Source organism: Sinocyclocheilus rhinocerous, unplaced genomic scaffold (assembly GCF_001515625.1).
Source record: "Sinocyclocheilus rhinocerous isolate Xijiao unplaced genomic scaffold, SAMN03320098_v1.1 scaffold259, whole genome shotgun sequence".
In the NCBI taxonomy this organism is placed as follows: Eukaryota; Metazoa; Chordata; class Actinopteri; order Cypriniformes; family Cyprinidae; genus Sinocyclocheilus; species Sinocyclocheilus rhinocerous.
The window spans coordinates 1,020,307-1,032,164 of NW_015635083.1; the positions used below are offsets into that span (position 1 = coordinate 1,020,307).

The 11,858-nt window shown below is 36.5% G+C and overlaps 1 protein-coding gene and 1 pseudogene across 3 annotated transcripts; both read right to left on the minus strand.

Annotated features, from left to right (window-relative positions):
• Positions 1–312: 312 nt before the first annotated feature.
• LOC107746708 (28S ribosomal protein S23, mitochondrial-like) lies at positions 313–3,260 on the minus strand. Of its 3 annotated transcripts, XM_016561003.1 has the most exons (6): positions 3,200–3,249; positions 3,078–3,128; positions 2,643–2,822; positions 1,725–1,802; positions 1,493–1,616; positions 313–1,414 (listed from the first exon to the last, which is right to left on the minus strand). In XM_016561003.1, the coding sequence occupies exons 2-6, from the start codon at positions 3,119–3,121 to the stop codon at positions 1,262–1,264; spliced, it is 579 nt and encodes a 192-aa protein (XP_016416489.1). In that variant the 5' UTR covers positions 3,122–3,128; positions 3,200–3,249; the 3' UTR covers positions 313–1,261. The 3 variants fall into 3 exon arrangements, with proteins under 3 accessions (XP_016416489.1, XP_016416488.1, XP_016416490.1); XM_016561002.1 differs by having other exon boundaries at positions 314–1,414; positions 3,078–3,260; XM_016561004.1 differs by having other exon boundaries at positions 316–1,411; positions 3,078–3,259.
• A 605-nt stretch (positions 3,261–3,865) lies between these two features.
• The window catches only part of LOC107746709 (nitric oxide synthase, inducible-like), a 10,249-nt pseudogene continuing 2,256 nt past the window's right edge, over positions 3,866–11,858 (minus strand).

Here is an 11,858-nt window from a genome sequence, read left to right on the forward strand (position 1 = left end):
TTACTGTGACTGCAGAAATGATTCACATCCTTAACTCGCATTGTTCCTGGTAAGCTTACACATTTAAACATTTACACTAAAATGGTTATGTTAACAAATTCAGCAGTGATGAATCAGTGTCTATTCACTATCCCAAAAAGCCACGCATTTGCCATTTGCAAAAAGTATGTTCTTCAACAAAAAAATATTTTTTTTGTCAATCATCTTGGATATGTCTGCTTGAGACATTTAGATTGGGAAGAAATTTCATGTTCTGCCAGATTAGATGGTGAATATCTTCAGGGGTTTTTTTTATTAATGTCTTGGCAATTACAGAATGCTAACATGGTCAATAATTTCTGGGTCATTGTTTAACATTTCTATGTTCCAGTTTTGGTCATCATGACAGAACTGATTTGATCATTTTAAAACCGCAGTCATATTTATTGTGATATTTATTTTCTGTTTAATTATATCACAAGCAAGCAATGAAAGCTTGCGCGGTATCTTCATTTAGCAGGGTTAATTTAGTGAAGAGGGTGAGCAATTGTAAATAATTCAGATGATATCAAAATATTTTATTCTAACTTTACCTCTGCAGGAGTGGGAGAAAAGTTAAGGACAATGGTAATTCTGAATGAAATTAATCGTTGTCTGTGCAGATCAGCTATCCATAAATGTTATAATAAAGTTAAAAGCTAAAACATCACAAAAACAATGAAAATACATAAAAACTTCCCCAAGTAAGTTTCTTTAAGATCCTGTTGAGGATGTATTTAAATGCAAGACTGCACAGGCAAGAAGGATGTAGTGTAAAAAAAAAACATTTAATATCAATATGAATCATAAGTTTATGGTGTGACTCAGAAAATTGGAAATATAACACTTTATTGAGTATTTACAATGCAGATGCTTTTCCACTCCTGTTGTTAATGGACTTGAAAGTACTTCCATTAAACACTCCACATATTTTATTACACAAGACATTAGACACTTTTCACAGAAATGAAACACTTGCTAGATCTGTATTATAGTCATTCACGAAACCCCAGCTGCTTGGCTATAAAGACCTCAAGTCAAAGCCATTTTGACTGTGCAAACGTGTCTTCTACATCACTCACTTGACACCAGGAGGGGTAAAGACACATGTGGGTTTACATACTGTACAAACTATATCTGTGTCCCAGTGTTTGATGCATCAAACACACATGACTGACCAGCACATTGATGTGCTAGAGGCAGGTGCAGTTTATGTTGTCCTAACAGAGGAGAAGTGGGACATTTATGATGATGTCTGTCTATCAGGGTTCAGCGTCTCTGGCTCTGGCTGTTTCTCTGGAATATTTGTCTCGGTGTCTGTGTCTCTTTGCTGCTCTGCCAACATGTCAGTCAACTTCATGTTCAGCAAAGGGTCCTGAGACTGTGGTGCCACCTGCTGGTTATAAAAAAACATGATGGACAAATACAAAATTAAATCATGTAGTCTAAAGAATAATTTAGCTCTCAGTCTCACCACAGGTCCTCCTCTCTTTCTTAAATAAATGCCCTCTGCGAGCAGCGCTTTTGCAGTCTCTTCAAACAGCAGCTCAGGTTTGACATCCCCTCTGCTTTCTAATTCACCGTACTTCATAACAAACCTGCACAGAGATACAGTAACACAACAACTAAATCAAAAGGCACAGAAAACTCAATTTAAAGAAATTGCCAAGTACTGTAAAAACGTGTAATTTCCCATCATAACTTGCCTCTGACATGGTGATACAAAGTTGGGCTTGAGGAGCTCAAAAGATCTTGGTCCATTACCATAAACCTCAAAGAACTTCCTACAACCACAGAAAAAAAGTCATGTGGATTTACTGCAAAGGTCCAGCATGCATGCAAGTTTAACTGGAGGGTCAGTGACCCAAAAATGGGCTGGAGGTTTTACAGCACTAGAATCTAGTTAATGTAATTTTAAGTTACAAAAAGTCTGGGGTCAGTTAAGACGATGTTGTTTTTGAAAAGAAGTCTTTTGTGCTCACAAAACAAGCTACAGTGACTTGACTTGCTCACCAAGGCTGCATTTATTTGATCAAAATGCATTAAAAATAATAACACTGTGAAATAATCTTACAACTTTTTTCAAAGTTATCTATTTTAATAGATTTTAAAATGTAATGTACTCCAGTGATATAAAGCTGAATTTTCAGCATCATTACTCCAGTCTTCAGTGTCACATAATGCTCAGAAATCATTCTAACGTGCTGATTTGATGCTCAAGAGACATTTATTTATAAATACTGAAAACCGTTTTTCTGCTTATTTTTGTGAAAATCATGAATTTTTTTTAGGATTCTTTGATTAATCGAAACGGCATTTATTTATTTTTGCAATGTTATAAGAGACTTTTGATCAATTCAATGCATATCCTTGCAGAATAAAAGTATTATTTTCTTACTGACCCCAATGTTTGTGTATATAGCATCAAGCTCAAAAGAAACATAGTAAAATCAATAAAGACATAGAATACAATAAATGCATCAATATAAACATGACAAACACATTAAAAAGGGGTGAAAATATGAAGTACAAATGAAGGACATATGTAGAGCAATAATGTTGAAACCAAACCAAGTTACTAAAGATGATATATTAGCGTTCTGAACGGGTTTGTTTGGACTTACGCTCGTATTGCATCCTCTTTGTATAAGATTTCAGGTACAGTATCTGCTGCATGTATCTTCAGTGGTCTCACAGGTTTCTCATAGAGAGGTTCTCTCTTGGGAGGAAAAGCAGCATACACATCAAACCAGATGGGCCTTTCCTCATGCTTGATGACTCCAGCTCGCATTAAATCACGAACCCTTTACAAACAACAATCAATCATTCAGCCTCACAATAAGAACTCGAACTATACACTATACAAAAGGTCTCAGGTTTATTGTTTCCGTTCTTGGCATCCTAAAAAGTTTTTACACAGTACACTTTCATATTACATAAAATATTTTATAATAAGCCGATCTCTTGTTCTTCTTAGACACGTTTTATAACGTTACTTACTATTTTTGTCATTAACCTTGAAATGAACTCAAGAAGCACATGCTGTCACTAATGCTTACCGAGTAAATACGGTCCCGAATTTCTCAAGTCGACTCCCAGCCATAATATGTCTATATGATAATACAAATTTAATTAGATATAAATAAATATAACCGAAAAGTCAGGGGAAAGTGACAGTTACACGCTCTCTGCTGCAGCATGGATACACGACTTCCGGTGTTACTACGGGTACCCATTAAAGACAAACTACATGAATGCGAAGGGGGAAAAACAGCTACCCGTGGTTTTGATAGAATATAACTAAAGTCTGTTTATTACAAAAATGCAGTATTTAACATGAACATCCAATTAAAGATGTATACAACACTTATATGTAACACTTATGAAAGAAAGTATTAACAATAAACACTGAAAGTATAGTTTGGCTTTGGCATGACGAGGCAATAGTAAGAAATAAACAATAAAGTAAAAGCCGAAAAAAAGCAGTATTGCACAATTTATAGGTCACTTATTAAATAAGCATATCTGTGACATGTACAACAAGTAAACTCTTTGTATAAAAGGTCAGACTTTTGAAGCCCTCAGATAGAGGTGATCCCTGTTGTTCTGTTGAGCATGGAAACTCTAGATTGCTCCAAAAGAATTGTTCCTGCAATTAGTTAGCCATGAAAGCACCACTCTAAAGAAGTGCAGGTCAGTCTTCCCAAAAACAAACAAAAAGGCATTCATTTTAAACAAACATATAGGAATAATACAGTAAAAAATACAGTTTATTTACATGCAGGAACTAATATTTCTCCATAATTTGAGCTGTACATTCCAAAAGCTACTGACAATCAGGGTGGTGTATGGAAATTTAATACACTGCTGTTGTGTATTTATGTAGCGTTTTTTTATTTTTTAAGTTGAGAAAGGTTTTGGCATTATTTTGGAAGCTGTATGAAAATCAAAAGATTACAAGTTAAAAAATTTAAATCTCCCCCCTTTTGGTGTGTTTGGATATTGAAAAGCTTGAGGTGGTCCAGGTGATTTCAAGCACTAGGATCCAAAGATGTCTTCATGGTACCGCTTTTCATTCTGTGAACAAAAAAGCATAATCGTGTAAAATTATTGACCATATATCATTACAGACTGTAAACAGTTCACCATTCACGACAACTGAGCCTTTGCAGGAGCATAAATGCTGTAAGACATGATTATCTGAAGCCGCTATAAAATGTGTCAACAATTTGAAGGTTCACCTTGAGCCTTGACAGATATTCCTCAGCCTGAGTAAGAGTGATGCCCAGCCGGCTGACTAAGATTTCCTTGATAGTGGCAGCCACATCATGGGCCATGTTCATACCTCCACAGATATACAGATGCCCTGGATTATGGTGCAGAACCTCAAAGACCTTGTCATTCAGTTGTTCTCGCAAGATATCTTGGACATAAACCTGGACCAAGAGTGGAGTAAAAAAAAAAAAAGAGAGTAAGCAACAACCCCCAAAGAGTGTTAACTGCCGTTTAGAATCATTTTTTAGTTCTAACTAGAAGTAATGATTTATGTTTTTTATTATGAACAAATAATTATTAATAGTTTTAAATAAAAAAAAAAATATATATATAATAAAATATAACAGCTACAGCAATAATAATAATAATTATAAATATTATATTTATATATTATGATACACTATCGATATTACTGGATATTTACAGATATTAGAGATTTCTAGATATTACTGCAGTTACAGTGTCAAGTGTGTCTACCTTGGGTTGTCCAGTTTGCCTAGAGTAAGCTGTTATGATACTGCTTAGGGTGCTATTATCTCTCATGTCCAGAGTCTCCTCTTTGTAAAGATGATCAGTATCTGAACCTCGACACCCGAACACGAGAGTCACTGGATTCCCTTTCAGACCTTAAAGAAATAACACAACTTGAGGTTCAGAAACTTGAGGCGAGCTAATTCAATGGACTGTTTGAAACTACTTGAATGTGATAAGGGATACAATTCAATACCTGTTTTTTTCATGTCATGGAATTGTTGTTGCCAAAAGCTACGGAAGGGAGCAATGCCGCTCCCAACTCCCACAAGAATACAGGGAGCACTAGGGTCGGATGGAAGATGGAATCCATCAGAGCTGGAATTGTTGCATAAATGGAACAAGTTAGTGAGTTATGAAGAGAAAAAAATTATCTTGTACATCTTAGGAATGTAATATGAAGGGTACCTATGAACGAAACATGGCACCATGTCTCCTTCTTTGATGGTATTGAGCCAGGTACTACAGAGACCAAAATGCAGTGGACCTTTTCCCTCTAAAGAGAGCAGAACATATGATAACAACAGATTAATTTCTTCAGTGATCCAAGAAGTTTTATGTCTAGTAGAGAGTTCATCTGTTCAGGTATAAACTAATAAACGATTACTGGCAAACACAGGTTTCCTGTACCCTGTGTGTAATAGCTGACGACGGCCACAGTGAGGTGGAGCTCTTGAGGGTGGAGGTCTGGGGAGGAGCTGATGGAGTAGAGGCGTGGCTTCAGTAAAGGCAGCTGGCTGAGAAGAAAGGCAGCAGAAAGTTCCAGAGAGGAAAACTCCTCTAGCACCTCAAGGAAAGTAGGTTTGTGGAACTCCTTCCATGCTGTGTAGACTTGGAAATCCTGTAGTGGAGGGGTGTGTATTTAACCAATACACAAAGTGAAAACAACCCATGATAATTCCACACAATGGACCTTTTTTTATGAAAAATAAGCAGAATGATATTTCATCATAAGCGTTCAAAAACCATTATGTAAATTGTCACTTTCGATATAATGGGACATTTTATGAAAGAATGGACTTTTAGCACACTCACTGCTTTGGATTTTTCAATGATACACAAATACATTATATAGTGTTGCCTTGCAAAATAGCAAAATCAGATTGGTTCCATTAAAAAAAATACTGGAACCAAATGACGTTCGGCTCTGTTACTGGTTCTCACACATTTTCAGGATACCGTTTTTAAAATGCTAATAAAACAAATGCAACTCTAAAACAAGCAGCACAACCAGTGTGGACCTATTCCCAAAATGATTCAGTTCTTTTTAGTGAATCAAACACATAAAGTGTAACCAGTGAATCAAAAACGTACAGCTCAACCAGCATAGGCCGATCCTAAAAAAAAAATTACCCTTATGCGCTGGGTCTTTAAAGTGAATCAAACACATACAGCGAGCAGTGTAGTCTGATTTCCGGCTGATTGAATGTAATAAAGCAGTTATTTTTAGTGAGCTCACAACAGTGCAGCCAGTCTAGTCCAATTTCCAGAATAATGATTTGACTGAGTTGGTTATTTTTAGCGAATTAAACACACACAGTGACCAGTGTAGTCAGATTCCTGAACAAATGACTGTAATGAGTTGGTTCTGTGAAAAGTTATTAAAAAGTCTGTGTAAACACACCTTTTAGAAGATTTAAAAAAAAGTATTTATTATTAAAATTACCTAAAAAAAAACGTTCAAAATTTTCAAACAAAAATTGTTTGCTAGTCTCATCAATAGTTTTGGAACATTTGTGACTGTCAAAAAGTGACTTACTGTTGCTAATGCAAGCAGGCGCTGTCTGTGATCTTCCTGCTTTGCCATCTTTGAGAGTTTGCGGAGGAGGCTTTGTGAGGGTGGGGTGGTGACATCCAGATAGTAGGTAAGAGCTTGGGCAAGAGGACATGGTGGTATGCGTTCATCTCTCTGCCACCTTTCACCATCTGCAGGACAATAATATTAGGTATCATTATGTTATTATGTGTAAGACTTCCATTATGTAATTAGGTAAGATGGTTCAGTACCAGGGTAGGCACTGAGGAATTCCAAGCGTAGGCTGTGATTGATAGGAGGGGCATTGGGCAGATGCTTCAGGATGCCAGCTACTAATTCAGGTGAGTTCCCTGGGAAAATCCCTACATGGTCTCCAGGGACAAAGTTTAAGGTCTCTGTGCTCCCATCCATCTCTAACTCCACCAATATTGTAGCACGACTGAGAACACGTAAAAAAATTTAATAAATACTGTTCTGAGAAAATAAGGCAAAACACCCAGCATAACAAGGCACCTGTTTCTGAAGAATTTCAAGACATTACTGTTATTATTACTATTTTTATGAATAAAAAATATAGATGCATGAATACGAGTTGGTTTGAGAGTAAACCTTGACTTTGGGCTCTGTAGATTCTGCCTGCTCTTCAGTTTCATGGGAACCACCGCTTTAGAATGGAGAGCTGACAGAGCTGTAAAACCAAGCCAGATAATAATAATCACTGCAGAAATATTGCAAATGAATCTGTTAATGGCATGATTCTTGAATTCTCATTTCTGATTGTGAAATACTTATTATAATGATTGCTAAACTACATATTTCGATGTAAAATTTTAAAATGTCATTAAACAGTTCCATATCCCTATGTAATTAATATCGAACTGTATTATAGTTTGCTGAGTAAAATGTTTTTAAAAAGCACAAAAATGATCAATAAAGCATTTTTGCTTCCATTTTTGACCACTTCTACAGGTTTCATCAAGTTTTGACCATAATTTTTCCCTAAATGATGTGTTTTATAAGGACATGGGTCTAAATGTACCTGTGATTCGGTCAAGTGTACAGCTGTCATTCTGAACTCTGTGCCTCTGTGGATCCCAGGAATCTGCCAGACCTTCTTTTCCTGGAAGCTGACCTTGAATATTAAACTCCTTGCATGCATCCTATACATACAGAAAACAATCTCATTATTTTACCGTTCACCAATTTAAAGCACTGAAAACAATGAATGCTCAATGTTTATTTTATTACTGAGACCTTAAAGGCAATGCAAGCCCAGGCTGAGAAAGCTTCCTCCTGTCCGTTCAGCTCATCTCCCTCTCCTGTGGTGGACACACGGATGGCTCCCAGCGCTCCAAACCTAGCATCCACTGCATGGGCGAACGCACAGAAGTGTGGGTACATTCGAGAGCCGAGACCAAACACACAGTACCTGAAAGGGGAGGAAACGATTTAAACAACATACTCTATCCAGGAGTAGAGAGCAAATAAATGTAAGGGATTTGAAATACTAACCTCACTTTGTTTCTGAGGTTTTCCAGGCTGAGAAGCTGCTTCTTGAAACTCTGAGAGGAGAAGAAAAACCATGTCAGCAAACAAGAATCACATTGTGGTTCTTGTACACATAATCACTGCAAAAGCAAATGATTTCTTCCTAAAGACCTTTTCATTTTGACACATTGTAAATTCTGCACTAATTATGTTTGGTGATAATAGTCATTCATTACTAGCATTACTATAAGGTCACTGAGCATAAATATGTCCACACCTCTCCATTTCCTGGACAGTCTCCATTGCCAAAGGTGCTGGTGACAACAATTAAGAGGCTTTCCTTCTCGAGTTCACTGAAGTTGTAGTCTTCCATGCAAACGACCTGTGTAAATGATAAATTATTTATGTATCACAAATGTATGTGTTTGCTGAAAAGACAAAGATCAAGTTCGGAGTGTTTTTATTAGTTTGAACAGATTAGTGTATTTTTTAACAGTTTAGCTTATTCTGTCTGCGTGTGTGTGTGTGTGTGAGAGAGACCCTGGACCACAAAAACAGTCATAAGGGTCAGTTTTTTTAAATTGAGATTTATACATCATAAAATAAGCTAATGAAATACATAAAATACAGCATAATAAATAAGCTTTCCATTGATGTATGGTTTGTTAGGATAGGACACTATTTGGCCGAGATACAACTTATTGTTGGCTATTGCTACATACTAATATACCAATGTGACTTACGACTGGTTTTGTATATATAATTTATATTATATTATATTATATTATTCAGATCATAAATTGGATATAAACAATTTATATAGAATTTACACTTATCAACCCAACACATCATTTACCCAAATAAACTGCAAATGTAATGTTAAGGTTCAGATCAGGTAGACTTAGCTCCTCAGGGAACCAATTTCCTAGTTTTACTTTTAATAGAGGGTGATATTATTATGAATGTGTCACATACGCCCACTTCCTGCCAAGTGTTGGTAATAATGCTTAAATTGAGTCTTAGGAGAGCGATAAATTACATATGAATCAGGGGTGATGGTCCTCTTACCCGGGAGCTGAAGGCACAATTCATCATGGTGTTTAGTTTCTTAGCAAAAGTCTGTGATTTCCCCGTTTCTGTGGCGTAGAGAACAGTGCAACGCACCCTCTTGGCCAGGGCTGATTTAATGAGTGTCTGAGAGAAGAGCACTACTCTAGAAGAGAGAAAAGAAAACAAGATTTTTAGCCATACTGGCTACTCACCAAATGTTCGCAGCTAACCTTTCAAGCATTCATTACATTATTGCAGACAGATCTCTTCTGAAAGAACAGCACTGTGTTGTTCTGGTTGAGGAAGTGTGAACATGATATTGCGGTACCTGATCAATCCTTTGAAGCTGATTGTATGCCTCCTCTCTTTTCTCTTCTTGTCTTTCCACTTGTGTGTCAACCATGGATCAGGCTTTAAACGGCAACAGACCAGACACGTTACGGCAAGAACATCCCAAAACGTTTGTTTGGACATCATCATATTTCACACAGCTGCATTCCACTAATCTGGCAATAATATTCCAGCAATGCACCTTTTCTGATGAATGCAGAACAGATACTTACCTGGTAGTAGAAAAAGGGTGACAGGATGTAGTTCAGCATTTCCTGGTGAAACACAGGGGTTAGAGATCCAGACATTGGTGGCACCAGCCAGACCCAATCGGCTGGACAGCCTCCGCGCAGATGCACCTCCATCTCCATGTGCTGCATGAAGGACTCTGATGCAGAATGGTGGTCAGTAATGGTGACCTTATTTTTCTGTATGCCAGCAAGACAAAAAGGTCATAAAAACTGGAAATAAATATTTACCAAAAGGTCAAATTTAATCTTTGATCTCCAGTACAGAATATCTTTTTATTTTATTTATTTTTTTTAAATTTTGAATAAGTTTGCAAGAAAAAGCAATTCTTTTTGAAAATGTTTTTAGACTATATTCAATACAAAAACCATTCATTGCATTAGTTTAGTTTTGTGGTTTTAGAATGTTATGCAGTTTTAAATTGTTTTTATGAATTTGTAAATCTACAGTATAAATCTAATTTGACTAAAAAAAATTATATTGTTTAATAATTAGTTCCTTGCACATATTGTGCCCTAATAATGAATCTATGAAATTTAAAAAAGTTAGTCATTTTTTATTTTAATACATTTAAGGTCTGCATGTAGCCAATAAAAAAAATAAAAAAAACTCATGGCAACTTGTTGGCGAATTTGCCTAATTCATATGAATTCATATGATCTCATTTGTATGTTATTTTGTAAGATCTGCTTAGGCCCTGCTGATTAGGTTTCAGAGTGGACTTTCTGCTTAAGATTTCTCTAAAAATCTATGTTTCTGTACGAATCTCATTCTACGAATTCATACACCTGGTTTTACTGAATATTCCAATACAAAATCCTCTTTTTCTCACCAAAGTGGTTACACTTATTTCTATGTAAATCCACTTTACCTGAAAGCTGTGCATCACTGCGACATTGATGGTGACCAGAGCCTGATCCTTCCATAGTGAGGACAGTTTTTGTGTCTCCAAACCCATATGACGGCCAACCCGCTGTAAGACAGACAAAATCAGTACCAAAAAACCTCTAAACTTTTTCTTCTTTACTGTAATATTAAAAATATTGTAGCACCTCAAGAACATTGTAGCGTTGGGTATCACAGAAGTCCCTCACTCCAATCTCAGTGCCCAAGTACCAACCGTTAAAAGGGCACGCTGGGAATTCAAGACCACCAATCTCCAGCAACATGTTGGACACCGCAGGCAATGCATACCATCGGAGATTCAAATCCTTAAACCACTTGTACCTGAGGAAGTGCATGAAATCATCCAACTTTACTGCTATGAAAAGGCATTGGCATATATTTTGCAACAGTCCCTTGATCATGTAATTGAATGCAATACTTCAGATTTAAATAATCTATTTTGCTGATACAAATCCATAACATTTCTAGGTCTGCATGGTTGCACCAATATGGCTCCATCAACTCAGTCAAAATTCAGTCAAATTAGCATAGAACTTAACTAAACTAATTAGGTAGCTTTCTAAAGTGAAGTGTTAGAATGAGACTGGTTTGAGAACATAACTTTGGGCCACATGTCCGGCTGAAAGAATGTGGCATAGAGACAGGCTGTCTTAGGTTTGAATGGTTTTGCCACTCTAGCCTGATCATTAAGTGCCTAGGAGCATTTGATTTTAAAGGTCCTTTTAATGCAAAGCCTTGAATAATTTTCTCTTCAAGAAGCAAACAGATTTACTGCGGAATCATTTCAGAAATCTGAGCACCTCAGTCAAGAGCTCTGGTGGTCTGTGTAAACAACATCGCACTCGAAACACACGTTACAAGACTGAATATCTGACTTTGTGTCTTTGTATTAAATCCATTGCTGCATTGTGTTGTAATGCAGTAGTTTAGAGAGTTATCAATCAACTAGCGATTTTAATCTACTACAAGCATGTTTTTCTATTTGGCTGGAGTGCAAAACCATTGCCACTTACTGTGGGTGCTCCATGGGAACTTCCAAAATTAAATGTTGGGGAATTTCAAAAAACTGAGGGTCCTCTCTGTTAGCTTGTAACACCAATGGAAGCACATCAAACTGACCATAGTTTGGTGTCCATCCAAGCTGGATGCAAATCTGTGTGAAAATTACAAGATTATGTCAAGACATAAGAATGATGTCAAATGGAGAAAGGCATATATATATATATATATATATATATATATTCACTGAACAAAA

Bases quoted from the DNA above. Each gene is read 5' to 3' on its own strand.
- LOC107746708 (XM_016561003.1), bottom strand. From the start codon at position 3,121: ATGGCTGGGAGTCGACTTGAGAAATTCGGGACCGTATTTACTCG. The intron at 1,803-2,642 runs GTAAGTCCAAAC...CTGTGGTTGTAG, and splicing joins AAAGAGGATGCAATACGAGC to GAAGTTCTTTGAGGTTTATG. The intron at 1,415-1,492 runs GTGAGACTGAGA...TTTTATAACCAG, and splicing joins GAAAGAGAGGAGGACCTGTG to CAGGTGGCACCACAGTCTCA.